This window comes from Ammospiza nelsoni, chromosome 7 (genome assembly GCF_027579445.1).
Source record: "Ammospiza nelsoni isolate bAmmNel1 chromosome 7, bAmmNel1.pri, whole genome shotgun sequence".
In the NCBI taxonomy this organism is placed as follows: Eukaryota; Metazoa; Chordata; class Aves; order Passeriformes; family Passerellidae; genus Ammospiza; species Ammospiza nelsoni.
In genome coordinates, this window is record NC_080639.1 from 25,919,073 (window position 1) to 25,945,092 (window position 26,020).

The window sequence follows — 26,020 nt, forward strand, 5'->3', positions numbered from 1 at the left end:
TATTTTAATTACTATTTATATTGGCATTTTTCTTTAGCAGCCTCAAGTCTTTAAGTTGTTGTATTGAACTGAAAGATTGACTACTCCATGGAAAGGTAATAGTTCAGCTAGAAAAGAGGGGCATTCTTACAAGAATTTAAGATGTGTAATGACTTGGCAAAAGGGGAGATAACATTATCTTAAGGGTACTGTCATTGTGGAGGAAAGGTACTGGCAAAGTTGTCCAAGAAATACCCAAGGACTGACTCTAATGTTAATGTTTTGATTAACTGCTTAATACACAGATCAGTATTAAAGATATAAAGAAAAAAGGCAAAAAGTGTGAAAATCAAACCTAAACAACCCAGAATGTAATAGAAATGGGCTGGAACTTAATAGCAAAATATATGTATGTGGGAAATAAAAATAATTTATTTGAGGAGCTCACCACTTGAAAATGTAATATGTGGAGGAAGGCTTAGATAATCACAGGTGACTAGAAAGTGCAAGTATGTGAGAATAATGAGAAATACAGCCTACAATGTAGGAGATGCAATCTGACCTATTCTTCCCCAACTTCTGTCAGAGGTACTTCTAACTGCTGTAATACAGTGTGCTTCACTGTTCAAGAAGGGTGGAGTTTGATTTGGGCAGATGAGGATACACTGAGGTTATCAGGTTCATAGTTTCTGTGAGTGGAGAAAGGGTTGTGCTATAATGGTTTGTGCTCTGCCTCCCTGTGGTTTGCTGGCAGATCAAGCCCTGGCACATCTGGAAGCTATGTAACCATGGGGTTTGGAGAACTTGTTTTGTTGGACACAAAACTGCTGAGTTGATTTTGCTCTTTCCAGTTGGATTAGATAACAGGTAGTGGAAACATGGATATCTGCAAGAGATTAAATTTATCCTCAAAAAGTTCATGTAATTAGTCTAGAAAAGTGAATATTGTAAGAGGACATAATCTCTTCAAATACTTTCAGGTTAAGCTCTTTACTCCTTAAGGCAAAGGACAATGCCTGTTCAAAACAGGTATCACCAGTAACAATGAATCAATAAACTGGTGTGGAAGGTTTCAAACTCTCAGGAGAATTAGAGTTTAGAATGAAGTCATTCTGAGACGTGGGGAAGACTGAAAAAAAATAAATATCCACAACCATGAAATGATAAAGAATTCCATACGTCACATAATGTTTCTAACTTTAAAACATGCTATCATATAATTTCATAGAATTGCTAAGATTTATATCTTTGGTAATGCCAAACTCCACCAGTGCATGCCCAGAGGAAGACTCAGAAGGGCTGTAACAAACCACTGATTCTCGCTGCTCAGAACAATGGTAGTTTGCCCTGGCAGGCTCCCACGGATGCAGATGAATCCGAGGGTTTTTCACCTCCTGAAGTGTCAATAGAGGATTTACAGGGGCAAGTGAAAAGCAGACGGTAGGATGATCTAAAGATACTCCCAGCACTGCACAGCTACTGAGCACAGATGTAAATCCATGTGCCAATACCATCTCTGGGGAGGAAAACTGGGCCCTGACACACTGGACCCTTCTGATTTTTGGAAGTGAGCACCTCTATCATGGACTGTATTTATTGAAGCAAGATAAAAAAAAAAAAAAAGACTAAAACATGTAAATGTCATGTGGGTATTTAAAAAATAATTTCAGCTGAATTTCCCGTGTGTTTCCAAAAGGATTTTCGGCAAACCACTGAAAATACTACACTTTGGTTTTGGTACCACTAGGTGGTGCTGCCTTTATAGTATTCCTTAGTGAAAGTCTGGGATTATATATCTATGGAAAAAAAAAAAGAAAAAATATAAATATATAATAAATATATAATATATATACTTATTATGGCTTCTTAAAGATAGAAGAGTTTGGTTACACTTGTTTCACAAAGTCTCTTTGCCCCTGTACATGTAAACAGTCTCAATTTCTGTTCATCTTTTGTATATCCTTGCTCAAAATGGGAATTTGCACGTGGGAAAAAATAGAGCATGTCCAAAGTTTCATATGGGAAATGTTTTGTTAGAGAAAATCCAGCCTTTGCAATCCTGTATGGCTCCTGCTGAGATTTGTCTTTAACAGTTTGTTAATCATTGAGCTTTGACACTCTACCTGTTATCATGCAAAATTCAAAATAAAGCCAGTTCCTACTCTGAAGAGATAACAGCCGAGGTGAGATAAGAGTGAAGGAGACAGGAAGCAATTGAGGGGGATATTTGTGTGTTTCAGACACTCCTGCAGTAAACATTGCAGCAAACAGGAGATCATCTGACACCATTTAGAGGGTGTTGTAGCAATCTTGGCAATGTTTGAAACTCTGTGTTTGCTGTCAAATGTTTATCTAGTTGGGAAACAATTACATTGAAGTGTAAACTCACTGAAGTGTAAACTCACTGAAGCAGCCCACTTTACTCAGACAAAAGGAAGGCTGGAGTCAGGGATTCTGGGAAGAAGTGTCTAAGGGATAAACGGCTGCGAGAGAATGTTTGCCACCACAGCTAAGAATGGGATAAGAAATATTTGGACAAGCCTTTCTCACTTTCAGCAGCTCAACTCCTGAAGCTCTTTGTCTCCTTTATGCAGACAGGGGTGAACACTTGAATTTGCTTGAAGATTCCCAAATAATGCAGAGGCAGTCTCATCCCAAATGTGAAACGAAGAATTAAGTCTAGTGGATTAGAGAATCAGAAAGGTATGCAGGGAATCAGTTACACATATCTGGAGGGATTTGGCTAAACATCTTCATTTAAGAAGATACCACTGAAAAGGCAGTCAGTATTTCTAATTTTCCTAAGGACTATCACATTTATCGATGCTTCTCTTATGGTCACAAATTCATACATAATAAATGCATAGCAATCATGATAACTTTACCAAACACCTGTTATTTTCAGAGGAGGTTGTATGAAATAACATGCATTTCTTTCCACAAAGAATGAAGGCACCAAATTCATCCAAGCAGTAATCATTCACTGGTTGCTAGTCAGCTTAGTTTTGCAATATAAATAGAAATCAGCTCCAGGAAGTGTGGGCAGCCATTTGTCTCACCTCTATCCTACATTGTATTTTTAAAATGGTTAAAAAACATCCCAACTTTGCAGATTTCTAAGACATAAATCTCAGCTGGCAAAGCTTTCTAACTCCTCCTGTGATGCAGAGATCAATCATCACCTCTGCAGGGAATGGCTACACTTCTCCATCCACTGGTTATGTCAGATTAAATTGAGGCAGGAAAATCTAATACAGCATCAGAGCAGATGTCTATAATGTTTGTATGTTTTCAAGACTGTGAATTTTAGGCCCACTCTGAACAGTTTCATTGTTTTGAATTCCTCTTTCTGCATCTTGTGGGACTGGGTCATCTCAACTGACAAAGCTTCACTGGCAAATGCATAGGTAGAGATTAATGTTTTAATCTGTCATGATTCTGGGTCACATTGGAATGCAAGAGTACTGATTGTAATTACTGCAATTGTGTTGATGGATAATTTGGTATTAAGTACTTTCATTATTATTTTTGATGTTGGCATTCCACCGCACAATACTAGAGGCAAGACCAAATGAAATTTATGCTGTTATTTGGCTAGAAAATAATTACAATTAGCACATTGTCTTTTTTCTACTGGAACAGAAAATAGTGAGCTACTAATGATTTTCTGCCATGAGAAGTGATGAAATACCAGTTGTGCGATTCATGTAAAATTAAAATGAATTAAATTAGAGAAAAACATATAGTGGATGGGGAATAACCTTACATTCCCAGATGCTGAGTTAGGTCAAGGTCCTCAGGCTTTTCCACTGAGCTGGCTACTTCTCAGAGGAGAAAATCTTCCTAGGCCTTTGCTTTACTTCTATGACTATTATGTAACTGCACAGTGATAAGAAAAAAGAGAGGAGAAAAGAGCTCATTATTTTTAGATGTCTTTAGGCAACAAATGGAAGCATTCTCTTTATTGGTTATCATCATGCACTCGACATCTAAAGTTTGGAAGTTTAATGTTGAACAATTTGACTGGAAAGAGGGATGTTTAGTGTCAGCACCAGGGAGCAATGAGAATCCATTATTTATTTCTCAGGATCAGTAAAGAAGAACTAAAACAAGGAAGGCTTGTCATGCTTTAATATTTATTGAAGTATTTTTTAAGAGGATGGCAACTTATAAATGAGTAAGAACTGCTAGCTAGAAGATACTTTCTTTGGCTGGTTTTTGTGATTGTGATTGGTGTTTTTAGTGACTAGTGATTGTAACCAAGGGGCCAAGAGAAATGCATCAAAGACAGCAGTGAGTCAATAAAGTTTTTGTGGTCAGCTGGACATTCCTGTGAGATGAACAGCAACCTCTAATTGCAAGATAATTAATGTGGGACTAGTGTCTACAGAACTGCCTCTAATATTACATATAAACAAACAGGAATCTGTAAAATATTTTTTTTAATAAAAAGATCATAACTGATCAGATTACCTTTATCAAAACCTGTGTGGGGCACTGTTCCATCCTGTACAATATAAAGCACTAATTGTGTGTATTTCCATTTACATGTTCTGATAATTATATAAGAAGATGAAGACTTGTTTGCTGTGATAATGGATGGGATAGGATAGGATAGGATAGGATAGGATAGGATAGGATAGGATAGGATAGGATAGGATAGGATAGGATAGGATAGGAGAATTAATTAAATATCTCTAGGAAATATTTCATTAATGGCAAGGTCAAACCTTCTTGTTCTTCCTCATATAGAAAAGCTAATATAGAAAAAAATAGAATGGAAATGTGTAATTTCAGCAGGAAAGAACTGTGTGGTTCCCAGGATCACCACACACTTTTGAGGCTATGAGTCGGTGCAGTGTTGGTAGGATCTGCAAATGGATTTGTACATATTTGTTGCCCTGTCTAGGGAATGTAGGCTTGCTTGCCTTTCTAAATGTTTGCTGTGTAAGAGTTGGTAAATCTGGATCATGTTGGCGTGCTAGGAAGGGATATTTTTGTTTGTTTGGTTGGCTAGGATCTCAGAAGATGTGACAGCACACATACAGCCAGGGGATAATGCTGTGCAAGATTATTCCTATCCAGGCAGTTTGCTTTGTTTTGTTGTGATGTAGCTCACTGCTGTTATGTAGACCAAAAATACTGCTCTCTGTTAATAGCTGCCTTTTGGCTTTCTATTTGCTACCAGTTTCTGGAAGCTTGTTTTACAAGCAGCATACTTCAGCAATATCTATAATAAATTTACCTCCATGTCCAAGAGAGAAGTGTCACATTTTGTCTTTCCTTAGCTTGTGACTCAAGGCTGTGAATTCTTTAAAATATTTGAAAATGTTTAAGTGGTGGTTTAATTCCCCCTGCCCTTGTTTGGTTTACAGTTTTTGTGATTCAGATTATTACTTTTTCTCCTGTCTGGACACCCATTCATCTGATTCCAAAAGGTGGGATTTTGAGGGAACATCCTGTATTAAAAAATCTCTAGTAAAAATGCTCAGATGTGCAACATTTCCAGACTTGTGCCTTGTCTTTCAGAGTAAAATAGTAGAAATAACATGTATTTCCATCACTTGTGCAGTGAGTGACATGTTAAGAAAATTTTTCACAATTTACTACATTTGGTTCATTTATTTGGTAATGTTGCCTTGTTTCAAAATACAGTATGGAAACAAAGCAGAAATTTAGCTTGAAATTTATGTTTATTCTTCTACATGCTGATGACCCTGATATCTGTATACACATGGCTTTGACTCATTAAACTGTAGAGGATGCTTCCTTTAGGACTGAATGTTCTCTGCTAAACTTGGCAGGGAAACTTGAAGATGTCACAGCACTGAATGATACATTAAAATGTCACATAATTTGGGAAGAGAAATATACCAATTCTAACTAATTCTAACTATTTGAGGCCTTCACTGTTTTTTGCTGAATCTTTATGAAAGCCTTTTTACAGACTTGATAGAGCTCTGGAAATGGCTGAGTTGTTACAGGTAAGAATGATTTTTTTTTTACATTTTTCTGTGTTGTATTTTCTTCTGATCCACGTCTAGGAAAACATTATTATAAATGTCAGTAATTATTAAATAGAATAGATTGTATGAATAAATTGTATCCAATGTTTTATTAGATATGTGGAGAAAAGAGGATTTGCCCAGACTGGAAAGCCACCATCCTTATTTTAGGGAAAATCAAATCCCAGACCTCAAAAGCAAAGAGTTGGATAATTTTAAAAACTGCAAAGATTTGTATTGATAGCAAGCTTGCAGTAGTTGAAGGAGAGATGGCTCTTGTAAGTAATGTGTATGAATAAGTCATTCTATTTCGTTGCCAAGGAAATAAAATGAGGCTCTTGGTAAAGGGAAGCAAGGAGGAAGACATTGCAACTGGGACAACTGTTAGCATTACATAATCCACCTGGCATGGTTATCACAAGTGTGGAACTTGTGGATGTGTGTTTGATAGAAAATATCAAATACCTCCTGCACTTCAGTGACAGTTTGTGCTGTTGATATGAGATCCTTTGTGTGATTCCACCACTTGGCCCATGTGTTCTACTGTAGCTATAGATGGGGATAAACTGTGTATAAACTGAGTCCATTTGAGTATATAATTATTTCTGATTTTTTAAGATATTTTAATAAATAGTTGAAGGCTTCCAGAATTCTCAGAATATTTTCCAAAGGAAGCACATGATTCACTTGCCTGTTCCTTGCTGACTGATGATAATGAAAAAGTAAAACCAAAATTATTTAATATTTGCTAAATCCCTTCTTTTCCTGCACAATAGGGTACACAGAATTTTTGACAAGCTTCTTGGATATACATTAGTGCAAAGCTTACAGACCTTTGCCATTCTTTACTCACTTCATTTGATAGTGAAGTGTGGCTAATCTGTCACAAATTCAGGGCCAAAGATCACTTTGTAATGGCTAAATCCACTCAGGCAGAGAAAAAAATAATTGCATGCATGTGTATCAAGCACTCAAACAGGTATGTGGATGGAAAAGAAATGCACTCTGAATTTTGAAAAATCTGCCAAAATTTAGAGGTTCCAGTAAGGCACATCATGAACACCCAATAATTCCCTAAAATTCAACCAAGCTTGCAACCACAGGACAGTCTTCAGTGAGACATGAGACAAAGTTTTAATGCCGTTTTATTTCCTGCCTCTCCCTGTTTCTGAACAGGAGAGTCTGGGCTAGACAGGCAAAGCTCTCAGCTTTGGAGCCTTCCCAGTGCCATAGGATTAGGGTTTTTTTGTTGGTTTATTTTGTGTGTTTAGAGCATGAGAAGAGTAAATTTGGTATAATCTGATTCTCACAAAAGATAATGGAGAGATTCAACAGGAATTGTGTCTGAGGGGTGTGGGAGGGAACACCTTCGGACACTATTTTTAAATCAAAGTTCTTTCACCTTGCACTTGTTTTAAAGGAGAGAACATGTAATCAGCAAGTTCTTATCTATTATTTTCATGGCAGAAACTTCCTGATTCTTCCCTGCACCTTCCTGTGGGAGAACAAAGGGAGAGTTTGCAAGAGATTATAGTCAGTCAGGAAGGAATTCTAAGACAAACTAGATAATGGTGAAATTGATAACAAAATTATCCCTGACAATGTTATCAGGTTAAAAAAAAAGACAGAAGTCACCTTTGCAAACTCCTCTGGAATGCTGTCCCAGAAGAATGCATGATCTGCAATGGAAAGAAAAAGGTGGGCAGGGTTGGAGTTAGAACTTGATTGGATTTTGTTACATAATATATTTAGTGCAATTTGTTGTTTTCAAGATGTTGGATTTACTCTCTTAAATTAGTCCTGCAGCTGACATCACTGAAGGCAGAGAGTGGTGCTGGAGGGAGTGAGGCCAACTGGCCTGCAGTGCTACAGCCAGGGTCAGAACAGAGCTACAGATCCAAACAACCAGGTATTGTTTAATACCCAAACTTCAGCTTTGAATTCTGCAACAAATTGTGATTGAAATAGACCCATTTTGCATCATATGAGTACTTGGGGTAAAGGGCTTTAGAGTTCTTCAAATAGTTTACTGCAAATATTATTCTTAACTATAAGAATTTAAAGAATCCAATACTGATATATTAATATTTCCATAAATATTTAATTAATTGAACTCTACTAAATATTTTCTAAAAACTGTAATTATACACTGAAAATCAGAACTCCTTGCTGAAAAGAAACAAAAATCAATTTAACTGGCTTTTAATCTTCTGTCTAATTGGAACAGAGAATATATACTTCTAGTTCCATGAATAGTAGAAACAACTTCTGCTGTTATTTTACAATAATTTTATTTATGTGAAAATTATTATTTTCATTAAATTAAATTAAAATAATAAAATAATTTGAAAATTGTAAAATAATAAAATTATTTTACAATTATTTTATTTAAATTATTTTATTAAAATGAAAGATTTTGCCATCAGTAGCAGGGAAGATTTTGATTATCATAGCTTGTACTTTTAAATACACGAACTAGAATTAAAAGGTTCAAGTCAGGAAAAATAAAAAATCAGTTAATGGATACATTGCTGAAATCACTCTTTGCAATCACTCTTCTAATCATGAAGAAAACATCCTGCTCCCAGATGGACAAAACTGGCAAAACAGGAATACTGATAATAATGAAAAAAATAGCTGGAACAACAATTTGTGCAATGAAGGAAATAAATTGTACCTAAGCTGCAAAATAATAGACTCCAAGCCAGTGAGCATTTAAGCATATGTTTAATTGTAAACAGGTGAACAGTTCATCTCCCTTTAATGAGACAACTGAGAAGTGAAATGCACTTGTGGGGCTGAGGCCTAACACAGTTATTATTGACTAGAGCATTAATCAATTAAGAGAGCCATAAAAAGGCAGTGGTGGCTATGTACATGTTAGATATGCCTGTTTGTGCTGGGGTGTCTGACAGATTTGCTTCTTCCCTCTGAACTGTGGCAGTGAGTCATGCTGTCACCAGGGAGATGGACTACAGGTGGGTTTCATAACCCATCTGGCTTCCTCAGCTTCAGCTATTTGAGCTATCCAGCTCATCTCCCTCTGCGGCTCAGGGGGAAGGGAGACCTTTCTGGTTACCTTTCCTCAGCTTTGAGATACAGATTTCTCTCTTTTGACTATAAAAGGAGCCAAGGTGACTCAGCTGAAATTAAATATGTTTAGCTGGTTACAGTTGGGCAAAATGAAGTGTTCTGGGTCCAGTGTTAGAATAGATTAGACAACTATGCACATATTGAACTTAATCTCAGATGATACTCATAAGCATTAAGTTTGATTTATATTAACTCCAATTGTGCAGAATCTGTCACTAATGGCTTCCAAAAGGCTTGCTATCTCTGTCACACAATGACACAAAGCATAAACATATATAAAAGCATTAAGTTACCAGCTTGTATGTTTATAACTACATAATTGCACTGCAGTCCAATTGAATTTATTTACATTTATAGCCTTGTAAAACACAGTAAGCTTGAGATCAGAACAATGGTGGATAGATATGAGCCTGAAGCCTTTCTTGCTCACCTCCTGCATATGTGACCTGGCTGAAATGGCTTACATGGTCACTCAGGTGCATGGCCACTCATAGTATGCGGGTCATGCCAGGGGAGTACCTTTTGCAACACACCTGGAGCCCAGCAAATGTTTTGCAGCTTTGATGCTGATCCAATCAAGTACAGAAATAACTGGGAAATGACTCATGCTGAGAGGTGGATACTTGCTGTTAATCCCAGCTTTTAAAGTGTACACAGTTTGTCATCATTTTTCATTGTGGTGAACGTGTGTGTGTGTGTGTGTGTGTGTGTGTGTGTGTGTGTGTGTGTGTGTGTGTGTGTGTGTCTGGCTGCTTTTGTTTCACGGTTGTCTGATGTTTGCTGTGGACTCTCTTCTCAGCTAATTTGCTTTTCACTTGAAAGGACATAATCAGACAAAAATCTCCTCAAAACCAGTTCCACTGAAGAAAAGCCTAAGCAGGAGAAGCAAATATATGAGGTAGGGTGGAGAGGAATGTGTTCTGACCCTGAAACATCTGCTCTTTTAAACGTGATGTTACAAATGTTTAAACACATGTGCATCTTTCAACCTTAAAAACTCAGCTAAGGCAGGGGAGGTGGGGGTGAGAGAAAAATTATGGATGATACCCAAGAAGAAAGGTAATGTGAAAATAACTAGTAAGGCTGAAATTATGGAAGAAATCAGATGCATTTGGGACAAGTACTATAGAAAATGAGTACTAAATTAATACTAAATGCTAATCATGCAGATAGATGAATACTAGATATAAAACCAGGAAGGAATTGAATAAATTTGCAGTTTGCAATACAGATTGGCATCATGGGTAGTCACACACTATGTCCAGTGTCTCTGCACTTTTCTTATGCACAACTGGAACACATGTCCTAGTATTTTATTAAATAGGAATAGTATGTCTACTAACATATTTGAAGTATACCATGGATTTAAACTAGATTCTGAATGAAGGTTTTGTCATTAAAAAAGCCGTTATCAAAACAGGCAAGAAATGCAGAGGCACTGTCTCATGAAGCCTTACAAAGAGGTGTTGACAGTTTCTCTGCTCACAGTTTCTAAGGGCTCTGACAAGACAATTGTTTTTATTTTAATTGGTTTTATTTTTATTTTCTGATCTGAATGAACAGAAATAGTACTGAAGCAGAAATGGAAAACAATAAATGACATATATTTTGGAAGACCTGGTTTAGCTGTCTTAAGTTATAATCTTCAACATTTATCTGTTGCTTTACATTGCAGTAGTGTGTGCTACACTATTCCCTGTGTGTGAAACTGGAGATAACAGTCTTCATCTGGAAAAATAATGACTGTGTGAAATGCTCTGGGGACATACAGAGGTTTTGGTCCCATTGTCGAATTAAAATAGGTGTTCCCATCTTAAAGGTAAATGCAAGTTTGTTATGTATCTCAATTTTCTGCAGAGCACTGGATTGGTTGGTAGTCTACTGGGTACTGAGTGCACATAGTCCCAAGCACCACAAAGAGCTGGGATGAGTGTGCAGGAGCAGGATAGGAAGGAAGGAAGCTTCCCCAGCACTCACCCAAGCCCTGGTGTGTGGTACTGAGGGAAGCCTGGGGGCCGAGGATTAGGATGTGAATAACAGCACTGAGGTGGCTTCCTGTGTTCCAGGAAGCAGAACTCTGTCCTGACGTGTAAAGGGAAAAAGTTTCACAAAAGGTATTTGCCCAGCAGACCTAGCAAAGCAAAACCAAAGCCAGGTGGCCAGGAAGGCCAATGGCATCATGGCTAATGGCATCAGAAATGGAATCAGAAATGGCATTGTGGCTTATGGCATCAGAAATGGCATCCGTGTGGCACCAGGCCCAGGGCAGTGATCACCTCCCTGTACCTGACACTGGTGAGGCCACCCCCCAAATCCTGTGCTCATTTTCCTGGCTGTGCAATTCAGGAAAGACACAGAGGTGCTGAAGGGTATCCACAGCAGCGTAACAAGGCTGGTGGAAGGTCTGGAGCACAAGTGCCATGAGAAACAGCTGAGGGGGTTGGGAGGATTCAGCCTGGAGGAAAGGAGTCTCAAGGGAGACCTCATCATGTGGGTACACAGTTTGTGGTGATTGCGAGTGAGGCCGAGCCTCATCCTCAATGGGCACAGCTGTGAGCAGCACTGACAGCAATGAGCCATGGAGTGCCCAGGGGCACTGAGCAACCACCAAAGGGATCAGAGGGCACACAGGTGTAAAGCATGTAGGATGAAGAATTTAAAAGGTTGGGCTAAAGAGTAAGAAGGGCAGATGCTTGGAGCCTTCTGATGAGGTATGGTGTTACTCTGTATGGCTTGAAGCTTTCTGAAATTGGATGGTGACACTCTGTGTATTGTGGCCGTCTCAACTGCAACACCATCCCTCTCTGTGCTCACCTGAAAAAGATTGTAGCAAGGTGGATGTTGTTCTCTTTCCCCTGGTAACAAGTGACAGAACTAGCAGAAATGGCCTCAGGATGTGCTGTTGGTGCTTTAGATTGGATAGTGGGAAAAATTTCTTCACTGAAAGGATGATCAGGCATTGAAGTGTGCTGCCCAGGGATGTGGTGAAATCACCATCCCTGGAAGTGTTCAAAGAGTGGGGGAATGTTGCATTTGGGGTATGGTTTAGTGGTGAACACAGTGATGCTGGGGTAATGGTCGGACTCAATTATGAGAGGTCTTTCCCAACCTTAATAATTCCATGATTAAAGGATGGAATGTTCTGAAACTTCATGTCACCTTTTAAAATCGGGGGTTTGATTAATTTCCAGGTGCCCTTCCTTAAGGAATTAAATTTCTCTTTGTGCTTGTGAATATCCAGGAGTAATTTGGAAAGTGCCTTTGTCATATGAATTTGGACAATCAGTGATAGCAATTAGTGGCACAAATCTCTTAAAATAAGAGTGGCGTTTTGCTGCGGGATGAAAGATGCCAGCAAACTCATTTTAGTATCTAATGTGAATCCCTTGCGATGCTTCCCGGACTTTCCCACCCTGCTGCCTTCCCCTGGGCCGGGCAGCGGTGAGGACCCGGAGCAGTCAGTGCGGGGGCGATCCGTGCCGAACCGGCCCCGTGCGTGTCCCTGTAAGGCAGCGCTGTCCCTTTAAAAGGCGGCGGGCGGGCGGCGCGGCGGTGACGGCCGGGGCCATCGCCTGCCCGCCGGGTTTTCCCCCCCTTCCTGCCGGTCCGCCGCTCGCAGCCCGTTAAAAAGAGCAGGCAAGATGGCCGAGCTGGGCAGCAAGGGGGTCACGGCCGGGAAAATCGCCAGCAACGTGCAGAAGAAGCTGACCCGGGCGCAGGAGAAGGTAGCGGGGAAGGGGGGCATCCCCGGGATGCGGGGCTGGGCGCGGGGGCCGCGGGCACCGGGGATGGTGACAGCCCTGCCCGGAGCAGGGATGGGTCTGGCAGTGGGTCCCTGCGAGGGGATGGCAGCTGCGTTCCCTGCCTGCGGAGCCGGGTTCCCGGTGCATCCCGGGGATGCCGGGTGCCCCCGCTGGGGCGCTGCGGGCTCGCCGGAAACATGGCATCGGCTCCGGCCGGCGGCGGGAGCGCCGCTCGCCCGGGCGGGATCCGCGGATGCTTTTTGTTTCACCAGGAGGAGACCTCTCCTTGTGGCATTTAGGGTGCGCTTATGCAGCGTTTTCGGAGCGGTGCTGTGCTTTGCCATAGCGCTAAATGCGTAACACCAAAGATGGTGAGGGAAGGGAGACAGACGGACACTCGCCCCTTATCTCCAGCAGCATCGCTGCTCGCTGTGCTGACCTTGAGCTGCTCGTTTTGGAATGGTGGTTCAGCCACACGGCCTCTAAAGATTGTGCCGATCTGCTCAGGGAGGGGGGGATTTTTGAATCCCGGGAGCCCTTTCGCTGCTCTCCGCCCACCCCTGTGCCGGCAGAAGGTGCCAGGAATATGCAATGGATACTTTTCCTGTTCATCTCTCTGGCATGCCGCATCTGATGCCAGCTGCCTGCTCTGGGCAGGGATTATCGGGCGTTTTACGCAGAGACATTGATCAGCTGCTTTTACTGCGGGCACGCTCGTCTTGGTTTTCAGTGGTTTGCTGTGAGATGACATTGACTGAATAAGGACTGGTGCATCTTGGAGGGAGGGCGGGCGAGCAGATCTGCCCACTGCTGCTCGTGTTCCCTGCGAGTTATCTTTAGCAGCTAGATTTAATCTAGGAGGGCTTGGATTAAACGCGGTGCTGGCCTGAGCCTTGTACCAATCTCTGACCCTGCTCAAAAACGCTGGGTCAGAATGGCAGCCCAAACCACTTTTATTTAATGTTGCCCATGCTGCATCCACTACTTTTAGCTCGCTTGCTGAGACGAGGAGCATCCCTTGAACTTGTCTGACTGCTTGTAAAATTCCCCAATGACTGCCAGATCCAGTGTGGAACTGCAGCAACAAGGTCCTGGCTTCACTCTGAACGCAAGAATGAGATGGCCACATCTGTGGTTTTCTTTATCCTACTGTTATTCCAGGGAATCTGGTCCACCTTGAACTCATCACAGATGCTAAACTTCATTCAGTGTTAGCCACCAGATGGCAACCATATTTGTAGTTAACATTAGGGTAGGTGTAGAGCTCCTGGGCCTGCTGATGGAGTTGTTATATTTAGTGGTGCAGCTTGGAACCAAGCTTGTCCTGCCAAGCCCTGCCCTGTCTCTTATCAAACACAAACAGGTTCTTTTCCTAGGGAGGATTTTCCACAAATTTCTGTCCGCTGTTGATCTAGCTCACTTCCTTGCTCACTCCCTGGTGGTGTTTGGGGACTGGGAATGGCAATAATAATCGAGAGTTAGCTGGTTATTGCAGGTGATTTGCACGATCGGAAAGCAGTTGTTTGTTTCTTTGGGAAGAGAAAAGCACGGCTTGTTTTGCTTTAAGGAGAAAAGGAAAACAAGCCCAAAGCACTTGCTAATACAAATTTTAGACCTTTCAGTTGTTGTTACCCTGATGCAAACAGTACAACTTAAATCTCTGGGCTCTCAAAAAAAGAAAAAAATGGCATTGCTAGCTTCATCATCTGACTTGCCTCTTCATACTGCTACAGGATTCTCTGTAATAATTCTTCTTTTGTGAAGCATTCAGTATTTTACCCATGAAGGACAGCCTTTCAGTGAGGAATATATGTCAGTGTTCACTTTCAGGTTCTGAGGAGAGATACAGCTGAAATTGAAGTGATGCGGAAACACCAGTGGTTATGACACTCTACACTTGTGGCATTTAGTTATAAACTGAGATACTGTGTTTAGCAGGAAGGGTGAACCATAGGTCAGGAGATAAGGACCAGGTGTTAAATAATTTAAAAAACGGTAAGCAGAGATGTGCAGAGGTGGATCTGCTAACAACTTAAATATGTGTTAGATTTTTTGTGAATATATTTTGGCTAGGGTCGAACTCTTCCTTTTTGAGGCTTAAAGAGCTGACTGTTCCTTTTCCATATCGTATTTTCATTTGAATCAAGGATAAAAAAGTTCTTCCCTTGAGAATATTTCCCTCTCAACGTGAGCCCTGAGGCTTTGACCTCAGCAGTTTTCTTCCTGGTGAATTTCAGCCTTGTGCTAAGCCAAGAATGATGTCTTTTTGTTCAGTGCAGAATTCACATTGAAACACTGTACGCATCCTTTTTTCCCTTCTGAGATGCCTATTATGTAAACTATGTAAGATATTCCCTCAGAAGTGCTGTTTGTTTTGAGCCTTTCAGCAAAACTGTTGGCTATTTTTGGAAGGCACTCGAGCAATCCCGCAGGAAATATATGGTGGAATGGTCAACTGTGGTTTTAAAAAGGGGATGGACACCCATTTAACCTCCATCTCTACTCAGAGGTAGCCTCAAGCATAATACTGGGCAACAATTTCCCAGTTGTCCAGTGAAATGTATCAAATTGATGGTGCTATCCGGAGGAACAGACCTTGCAGAAGGAGCCCATGCAACTGTTTCTAACTCATATCACCTTTTTCAACTAATTAGGATATCTAGACTGGAAATCATGATCAATTAATCTGAAATTTAGCTGAAGAATTTTCAGACTGAGATGTTGAGCTCTGGACTTTTCATAATTCTAAACTTCTTAAATATGAGTTAAAAATGTAATGCCCCCACTGTCATGGTGTCTTAGAGGGAGCCTGATGTTTGCAGCTCTTTTAAACTCTTCCACTGAGGCTATGAAGTTTTTTATTCTTTATGCTTGTAATCCATTATCTTGGTTAAAGTTGGTGTTTTATCTTAACACTTTTGAAAATTTTAAAAATCTCCCCAGTTTCCACAATTCTCATTTTCCTCTAATAATGTCCTGTTTCTGAATGTGTCTACTTGCACATGCATGTTTCTGTTCTGAACAAATTTAAACAGCATCTTGATGACTTGATGCCATTCTGGGGTGAGAGTAACTCTGTAGGTTCCAGCAGGGAGCTGAGCTCAAGGAGCAAAGAGTTGGGGTTTAATATCTTGACTGGCAGTGTCCTTGTCACAGGATCAGGCTCTTTGCTTTCCTTCTGCATGTCAGGTGGAGGTTCAGGGTGGAAAGATGTATTGGCTGTATGGGTACCAACTGTTGATTTAAGCTGCATACAGGTTAAAAGCTTTGTCTGAGGAGATGAAATGTTGACATCAGAAAGAAAAAAAGGTTTTTGTTTTTCCCTTGGGAGCTTTTTTTTTTTTTTTTTTTTTTTTTTGTGTGGAGATGAGTAGAAAGGAATGGACTTGTTTTTACTTAGACTGAGTGTGGGAAGTTCTTATCCTATAGTAGTGGTGGTCTCTCACTCTTTTTGTTACACAGCTGTGCAAAATGAGGAGTCTGTGTTCTGGGACATGAACAGACTGTTGTATTTTGTCATGGGTATCTTCTGATGTACCAACAAACCAAGGCATCCCCTTTTCTCTCTCTCCATCCCTAACCAAAGGGGAAAGCTTTGCTTTCCACGTGGGACCTGGCAAAGCTTAGTTTGGAAATCCCAACTCCCTTGTGTTAAAGGGTCACATTTAGGTCATAGACTGCCGTTTATAGTCACAGACTCTGGCTTGCCTGTTGCTGTGAAATGTCACTTTGTTTTCCTGTTCTCAGCTTTGTTAATTCCACCGATGTTTGCCCCGGTGTATTTGAAGTTTTCCCGGTTAAACCATCTGTCAGAGCACAGTTCTGCTCTCCTCTGGCTGCACAGTCCGAGGAGCCTGGGCTGCAGTCTTGGTCTCACAGGTTGTGGTTTGGGTGGAACTGGGTTTGCAGGAGGCATGGTTTGCATTTTGAGTTTGCCCTGATAAGACATTTTTTTGTCCTTCTAAGCTCCAATAGGTGGAGCATTGCAGAAGGAAACACCTGGGATAAAATTTCAGCCCTGTTGAAGCAGGTGAGAGTCCATACTAATGAGCAGTACCCAAGAACCTTAAAGCAAATTTAAATACAGCTATTACCAGCCTGTCAGAGGCTCCCTGCTCTGTAGAAACTCTGCAGGTGGGCAGGGAGCCTTTCTGTAAAAATGGTAGATGCAGAAAGCTCTGTTATTGGGAAATAGTAATCCATCTACCTACTTGAGAGAAATTCCTTATTGGTTTTCCTTCCGGGTCCTCCTGTCTCTGCAAAACTTCTATGGTTTTTTTCTTGCCTTTGCATAGGGTAGGATGGGTTGGTGGCAGTCTGTCTTGTTGTGCCAGCGAAGAACAAATAGCCTGAAGAGCTGCAAGTATTATTTGCCTTCTAATCTGGCAGGAAAATTGATGTTTTGTTTTTTTTCTGAGGGACTCCCCAGATGACAAAGATGGGGCTTTTTACTTTGTCTGTTAGCTTGCTTTCCTAAGAATGCAGGGCTTAGGGGATGGGTAGAGTCTCAAAGGTACTTCATGCCTAAAGGTTGCTGGAAAACAGGCACTGCATACTGCAGGAAGATCTGAATTAATGCCCCTAACGTTCAGATGATTCCAGTGTGAGCTCAGACTGTATTACTGGTATCAGATAATCTGCATGGCACAGGGAGGAGGTGAAATAGGAAACCAGGCTCCACATGTCTCCTTGCCCATGGAATGGTTTGATTGGCAGAGCACTTACAGTGCCGTGCTGAAGGTGCCCTTCTGTCTGGCTATTGGCAACAGATTTCTTATCTGAAGCAGAATCTCATGGATGGATGAATTTTCTGATTGGAAAAGGCCCAACCCTATTCCTTGTCATTTTATCTTCCCTGTAAGTTCTAGTCTTGCAAACAGTCCTTTTCAGTGCAGTTCTTGTGAGATCAGGTTTATGAAGCAGGATCTGGAAGATCTCTTTTCTCTGTGGGCTTTTAAAGAGGCTCTAGACCATGCAGAGTGTTACAGACCTCATCTCTCTGGGGGTGACATCAAAGCTTGTCTGGCTATCCCTCCATCCTGCATGCTGTTAGGCAAGGTTTGTATTTCCAGGCTCAGATGTTTGTTTTTTTTCCAACATCATGATTGTTCTTTGCACGTGGCTGTAGCCAAGCCAATGGGGAAAGCTGCGTTCAGCATCTAACTGGACTAGGGCCTTCAGAAATAACACAAGTTTTCCTTTGTTCATGACTCCCTAGACAGAGACACAAGACCCTATTGCTTGGGATCAAATGTATAATAAAGCTCTGGTTTAGAAACATTTGGGATGACAAGAGGGTCCCTTAGGTTAACAGGTATTAGAGTGGTTATTTTTTTCTGCTGTTGCAATGGTGCCCAGACACCTGAGCTGCCTGTGGTGTGAGTTCTGCAGCTTTGCAAGGATCATCTTACAGCCCTGGCTGCCTACCTGTGCACAGAAGGGTCAGCCTGTCTTCCCAAAGTTCTGTGCTGGCACCCTGACTGATAACAAAGCCAGACTCAGTTTGCCAAGCAGAGCAGGCAGGGCTGTCACCCTGAGCTGGCCCATTCAGAGTGTGCAGACCAGCAGCTTCTAATGGGGTGAGACTGAGTTAATGCTGACCAGGAGACTGTGCATTCTCTACCCCAGAGCAATGAGATGGGAACAAACATTAAATATGAATAAAGCCTCCTTGAAGGTAGAATTGTGCAAAAAGGCTCATTCTGACTTCAGGCTGTTTTAGCCTTCTCTTGAGGGACTGTTTATTTGGGTTTCTCCAGCAACTACAATATTGAATGCATGACTGCCACCAAACCTGTGCCATTCTGGCATCCCCTCTACTGAGCTAAAAGGGGACATCTCTCACAGGAAGGGTTTGGGAGAGAGAAGAAAGTAATTTCCATTTTCCTGCTAGTCAAAATCAATTTTAAATATGGAATTCGTTGAGTAGCTAATACTGTCAGAACAGGAGAGGGGAACCCCTGCAAATTTGCCTGAGCTATTGGCGGTGGCACAGGGAATGAATAAATCTTGTCAGGTGTCTCCTCAGCAGGTGCATCCAAGTGGCTGGAGAACCTCAGACTGTTCAGGTTTCCCTAGGCACTTTCCTAGCCTCTGAAGCCATTTGATCTTCATGAAGCTGGCAAGTGCTGCAGGGTAGGTCCTGTGCCACATTCCTGGAGAAAAACTTAAAGTGTATTTATTAGCAGGAAATAGGATTGATGAGTATTTTTTTTTGTTTGGGTTATATTTTCATCATGCCAACTTGCTTGCATAGTTTTGTTTCTTAGCTGCTGCTCAGAAAGTACCTCTCTGTAGATTTGTAGTTCTCTTTAGATTTGTGATGTGAAGGAAAAGAAGGGAATAGAAATTCTTCAACCTGCTGAAGTTGGACAGTTGTTTAATTTATTTTTTCTCCTTTTTTTCTCTCCTTTTTTTCCCCCTGGGTTTCTCCTTTGTTATGTTGGGAGCCTGCATTCAGGAAGGGTTTGCCAGAGCAGGGAGCTGCATTTTATGATGAACTTGGGGCATTCACAAACGTAGACAGAGGTCTCACAGAGTCACTATGAGCAGCTTTATGAAATGAGAAATAGGTTCTGTGTTTGCTCAGATCTCTGCTAGTACACATGTGCAACACAGAATTTTCTACTGTTTGGACTGGGTTGGAGTGAGCTTTACTCAGACCTGGGAGGTCTGGGAGGTTGAAATTTCTGAAAGTCAGTGTTTCCACAGAAGTGCTGCTGGGACAGTCCTGAAAGCCAGACAGTGTTGCCTTTCTTTCTGTCCCATTCTTTACAAGAAAGAAGAAGTCTGGGTGGCAGTGTGTTCTTAATATAGGCTGCCAGGCAGGATGGAGAGTGCAGACTTCACCAATAAGGAGAAAGCAGTGCTTAATAACAACTAATCCCTCTGTGAAAACCATGGGCTGTACTTAATCTCTTGATATGCAGGAGTGTTGCCCTCTCTGCAAGGGTTTGACAGGCAGTTTCAGAAAGTTGGTAACCTGTTCTGATATTCTTTTTTTTTGTAATTCTGTATTGATCGTATTTGGTTTGTTTATTTTAAATAGGTTTAGAGCTTTTTGTTAAACTTTAAGAGCCACATTAGTTTCTCAGTTGTTTCAAAGTTAGCTCTTCAGGAGGGAGATTAGAGGTTGATACAGCTGAAGTGCAAACATTTTTCACTGGGCAATTGCTAATACTCTGCTTTGGAACTGTATTAGACAGAGCTGAATGCTTGTTTGCCAGCAGGGATGGAAAGGGAACTTCAATGGTACAGAAACTGCAGTATTTGAAAACACAGCTAAAAGTGTTTACACTTTTGGGGTTTTTTTTTTCCTTTGTACTACTTGGCTTGATTGCACATTTTATCAGGCCAGGAACAATAATGTGCGGCTTAACTGACTCAGAACTGAGTTGGATGGTATTTGCAGAGTGAAACAACAATTCTTCCCATTGGATTTACTTGGAATGGTGCCCGCAACAGATGCAAACTTATACCAAGAAGGTATAAATACCTGACATTTGAAGAAAATGTACATCTCTGAATCTTTTTATTTAACAGATATGCTGCTCTTGTAGCTCTCCAGTACCCTTGTAGGTGACGTTCACCATTCCTGTAAATTGTTGTAACTACTTAAGTCTTGATCCTGCCAGCTCTGTGAGTCTTGAGTGTGGAAAGACCAACCTTATTTCCTTATCCCCACTTCTACAGTCATTGAGGGGGAAATAAAAAAAGAGTATGCTTTAAAAAATGCAGGAAATTCCTTTCCTGGCATTTGAATGTTCAGCTCGTTAATTTTCAATTTTCAGGCAGTAAAGTGTTGTCCTGGAAAGCTGCTGTCTTTCCCCACTGTGGGTGCAATGTGACCCCTTGGTCCAGGTGTTGAGTTTGACACATGAGGCACAAAAAGGGTTTGAGTTGTTGTACTGAGGGACAGCATATTTCAAAGGTTGCTTGAAAATATGTTTTTGGAAAAATTCTGTTGAGAGAGAGGCAGCTTCCATAAGAGGAACAGTGCTCAAGCAGAGTGTAAAATCATTCAGATGGAGAAATACACTTGGGTTCTGACTGAAACACTCCTTAGGTACAGTTTCCTCAGCAGAGGAGTGAAATGGCCATTCTTCAGTGTATTGAACTGACCTCTGCAGTAGAGGGATAGTAGGGATTTTTTTTTGGTCTGTTTAGACTGGGCAGCCATTGTGAAAGGCCAAGCTTAATTGTGTGTTAATAAACATGAGCTATTAAAAGGATGTACTCGCTCTGATAATGTTTCCTACATCATGCAAGCAGTCAGTGTGATTATTTGTTAGCATCTGCAGTGTGATTGCATTCTGTATTGCCAAAAAAGGCCATTCCCTATTCTGAAACAATTCCAATGTAAATATTGGACAGTCTCAGTTAAAACAGATGATTCTGGTTTGTTTCGGTAAAAGTTTATTCCAAAAGACGTAAAAGGGTTTTCAGATATTTTTGCAGAAGTTGGATATGGATGGTTTTGTAAGCAAAGGTTCAGGACTGTTTTTGACCAGTAAAATTTTTATGGAAATAGCATAAGAAAGTGGAAAAAGACTGTCTGTCTTTGGAGAGGAAGAAGAGTTTTTGTGCAGGGCTGGGACAGTAGAGTTTGTTCACCTGGCCGTGGTGGAGTCAGAAGGTCAGAGGGGTGACGTGATCCATCAGTCACAGAGCTCTGAATGGTGTGCTGCACCCAATTGCTCATGGTCTGGGACTTCTCTTGAATGGATGTCAGAGGCAGTTGCCAGACTAGAGCTTTTTGCCAAGCTGGAGGTTTTGCTCCCCTTATTCCATGACCCTTGGTGGCCGTAAATAATTCAGGGAGGAAGTGTGCGTTATCAGGGCTGGATGCTCTTACCGTGGGCTGTGGATGTTGTAGGTTAAAAGAGCTGCTTTGTCATGCTGGGTGAAGGTGACTTGGAGCTGGGATAATTTAGCTAGAATGTCACCTAAGCTGGCAGTCCTGAGTCTCCAGCTGAGGCCTTTGTTTTTGAGGAGGCTCTTTGGGGAGCACTTTGTGGTGATTTTCCTCTCCAAAACCAGTGTGGCCCAGATCCTTAACAAGTGCTCTGGCAAAGAAGCTGATGGACTTAACACTCATTCACAGCCAAAAGACTTGCCCTATCAAGCCTGGCTCTCTAATTTACTGTTCCTTGCCCTTCAGCTCTGCTGAAGAAAAAGCAAAGCTGAAAAGGAGAAGAGCTGTTCAAAAGCTGCTAGGGAAGGACCAAGAGCTGATCATCTGTTGATCCATACATTCACACTTTCATGGGACAAACCACATTCTGCAGGTCAGCTTGGCCCTGGAGGGCACTGTTATTAAGTCCCCCATGGCTGGTCCCTTGCTGCTATCACCTTCCAGCTCAGGGAATGGCAATAGCTGACCCAGATGCCCATGTCTTTCCTGTGCCCCACTGCGTGTCGCGTGTTCCCAATCTGTCCTGCACTTGGGAAGCTCTCATTGTTGTCCAGCAAGGTGGTTGTGAACCCGTGAAGGAGCTGTACTGGCCTCTAAGGGCTCTGCATCCAGCCTGTCCCTTCTGGAGTCCCCCCCTAGCATTGTTTTGCCTTAGAAGAGCTCTTTGGCCCCCTCCCTCCTAGCATGCACCTGCTCCTCTATCTCTTTCTCCAGCTCAGTCATGGCCTCAAATGCCTTTTATGTTCTCCTGATTTGGTTGCTTCATTCTGCATCAGGGCCTGTGTAAAAATAAAAATACTTCATGCAGAAGTATCAGCATTTAAAATGAGTGTTGCAGAGGAGGAGGCAGAGGAATTGAGACGGGGAATTTGTGCAAACAACACTATTTATACTATCTATTCCTCTTGCTAGTGTTACTGTTGGCTATAGATAGGGTTTAATTAAGCAATGTTAAATGCCTACCCAAGTAATAGACGTTGATGTTGCTGAAGTTGTGTTGCCTGGAATGTCACATTGATGCCAGCTGAATTAAATTATGCCATTTGGCTTTATTAACTACAGAGCTGGGATGTAGCTCCACAGTTGTGCCACTTTTTTTGGTCTCTCTTTGGTGTCTGCTTAGGGCTGGGGCAAACAGAAGGGAGGGTGGAAATTTACCTGCTTTCTGGAGACTGAAATTTTCACAGTATTGATAAATACATATTCTCTCCAGTTTCTGCTTTGTTGAATAGCATGAACTCGGGGGTGCAGTATTTTTAGCTGCCTGCTTTGAATAAGAGCAAACCAAGTAGAAAACAATTGCCCCCAAAGTTATGAATGAGGCATACAACAGCATCTGGTGAGGATGGCCAGGTGTCACCAGCACAGCCAGGGGCTGAGGGGGCAGTGACAGTGATGGTAGAGTGGTACCTTTGTGCAGTTTGGGGACCCCAGCCATGCCAGACTAAGGCTGACCCTGCAGCGCTGTGTCTCCTGGTGGAGCTGTGTTGTCAGCACCTCAGGAACTGGGCCATCTGCTTAAGGTGTCAAGATTAAAGCATTCAAAGTCTGAAAACTCTGGCGTAAGCTCTTAATATTCTTAATCTCCCACATCTCTTGAGGCAGGTGCCTGCTTCTGGCATTGAGTTTGTTCTGGAGGGAGAAGTGACCACTTCTGAATAGTTATCGTGCTGCCCTGTCTTCTGCTGCTGGAGCACTTTCTTTGTGTCTCCATCTGCCTGCCTTAAATACAGTCTTGTCTTTACAGACTGAAGTTTAACCTGACCCAGCTACTCCTGCTGGGGCAGCTGTTTCACATCACTCTCAAAGCACCTCTGCCACTGAGATGTGTCATCTCTGGCTGCACCTTTTCCTCCTCTGTTCTGCATTCTGCTGCTCCATTATCAACCCTCTGGTTGTGCTGCTTTACCTGGTGTTCTTTCAAATCTCTCCTTTCATAGCTGGACTAAATGGGAAATTCTGGATGGGGGACTAGAGGGCAGCAAAAAGTGTGGGGACAGGGAAAAGCCAAGCAATCCACAGGACTATAGGGCAGTGGATGGTGCCTGAGCTTTGCCTCTGTCCCAGCTCAGCTCAACTAGACCTGTAGCTAGCACCTAACCTCTTAATTTTATGCTCTCTTTTGCTTATGTTTTGACTCTCTGAAACCTCTGACTGAAGGCTATAAAATTGATGGGGAAAAAATTGGAAGTGAAGTTTATATCACATTTGCCAGGATTTTTCATGTCCTTAAATATAAATGGGGCATGTGTGTGAAGAGTAAAGGAGAGAAGAGGGAAATATCTATGTTTTCTTTTTAACTGTTAAAATCTGTAAGAAACAAGAAAAGATAAATAAACCCCACTATTTTTTTTCCTGATAAGCTTTTATTTAGCAAGGCAAGCTTGTTCATTTATAGAAGGGAGAAAAAAACTCCACTAAATAACACAATGAGTTAGACCTGCAGGGAACCTGACATATCAGTCAAATATTTGGAGATGGATGGGGGGTGGGAACATAGATCTATTTAAGAAAAAAAAAAAAGGAGGAAATAGTTCTTTTTTTCAGTTTGTTATATAATGTTGGTTATACCTGAGAACCAATCCTTGAATTCATGCTGGAGTACAAACACAGTGCCTGGGCTGTACCTGCAGGGCAGGCACAATGCAAAATGACCTAAACAGAGAGAGAGAGAGGAGTAACAAGATACATCAACTAATGTAGGAGGAGCCTTAAAAGGAACCTGCTTTTGAAGGTGCTTGGGTGGCCTTGGGCTAGGCAGACACTGAACTGCATTGCAAGTGTGTGAGTGCAGACACCAAGCATCCTGCCAGGGAGACAGGGAACTGCTTTTCCATGCTGTCTGTCACAGCCCCACTCCTGCTGGAGCATCACTTAATTTAGACTTGACTGATAAATGGAGCTAAGCTGCAAAAACTGTGGGTGAAGAGGGGGGGAGAAAATACCTAAAATGTTAAACATGGTGAAGAGACTAAAATCTTCATATAAAAAAATCCTGATATGTCAGTGTTTGTGTCAGTACTAGATGCACACCAGGGTCCCCAGCCAGTTCACCTTCTTGAGGCTTGTCTTGTTTCTAAATGCCCTCTGTGGGAGAGGAGATGATTGGTTTGAGCCTGTGGTTATGAAGGTAAAAGAACCTTTCATCCTCACTGATTGGCCATTGCAGAGAGTGCTTGCAAAACATCCGGAGAGCTGGGGGTTTATTTGTATCTTTCTGTAAACATGCTGTAGATTGCTTTGAGGAAAATAACTCTTGCATCCTGGAGATCTGTTCTTGTGTTTTCCTAAACTGTCAGTATGGCTGTTTTCTAGAGAAAAGTGACCCTTATAATGGCTGATATTGGACATATAGAAGGTGCATTAATATTCTCTTACAAAAGTGAACACAGACTTTTAAGATAAATCTTTGCTTCTACTCAGATTTTAGTTTAGGTCAAACAGCTGCTGTTCACCTATTTCCAAGGCTGGCTTTTTGTTGCAGTGCTGTTGGGCCTGTCTTCCACTTGTACTGACCTTTTTATTGTTGTTGGAGCAGTTTCAGAGGTTAGCGCTGCATCTCAGTCACTTGAGAGTTTTTTATGTAAGAAGCCACATCCTTAATGTTAATGTCATACCCTAATTTGCTTTGTTTGTAATATTAAGTGGCAGCAAAAAAAGAATTTTTACTGTTGGATTAAAATCTTTGTCTTTATCCTTGTTTGTTGAATTCACTGAGTCTGAACTCCTCAGCTGGCAGGGATGGGTGAGAATCCTGCCCTCCTTCCAGCCTCTTCATGCATGGGGTGAGCTGACTGTGACTGCACAGAAGGGGGAATGAGGGATGAGGATACAGCTCACCGACTAATGAATCTAACTGGCTCCTTTCCTGGAACATAAGAGAATTAAATGATGTTACAGTTCCCTGCCACCTTAATTCCAAGGTATTTGATAGGTGCTAACAGTAGCTTTCCATTTCTCCTGGTTCATGGTGCACCAGTTTGGTTTCTCCTGCAATGGGTGCCAAAGCCATTTTCAGTTCCTGCTTCAAGGTCAGGGAGTCAGAAGAGCAGATTTTTGTGATGGTGAAGAGTCCCAGTCTGTCTTCTCCTTTGGTGTTCCCATGCACTGGCTTTTTGACAATTCAGTGTAGTATGGATGCTGATGACCTGGACAATTTATCAGAAAAGGAGGGGAAAATCATGCTGCCAGCTCTTCTCAAGATGATTTTCTTTCACACAGACAGAAATGATTCATCCAATGTCACTCTTAAATTAGATGAGATGTTGTCCAGGGTGGTTGGAGGA

The 26,020-nt window shown here is 41.7% G+C and overlaps 1 protein-coding gene across 10 annotated transcripts in view; it reads left to right on the forward strand.

Annotated features, from left to right (window-relative positions):
- The first annotated feature begins 12,623 nt into the window (after window positions 1-12,623).
- Window positions 12,624-26,020, forward strand: part of BIN1 (bridging integrator 1) — a 90,087-nt gene continuing 76,690 nt past the window's right edge. For all 10 annotated transcript variants that reach the window (XM_059475883.1, XM_059475884.1, XM_059475885.1 and 7 more), the window contains exon 1: window positions 12,624-12,802. In XM_059475883.1, coding sequence (XP_059331866.1) covers window positions 12,719-12,802 — 84 coding nt within the window. In that variant the 5' untranslated portion in view covers window positions 12,624-12,718. The remainder of the gene's footprint in view (window positions 12,803-26,020) is intronic.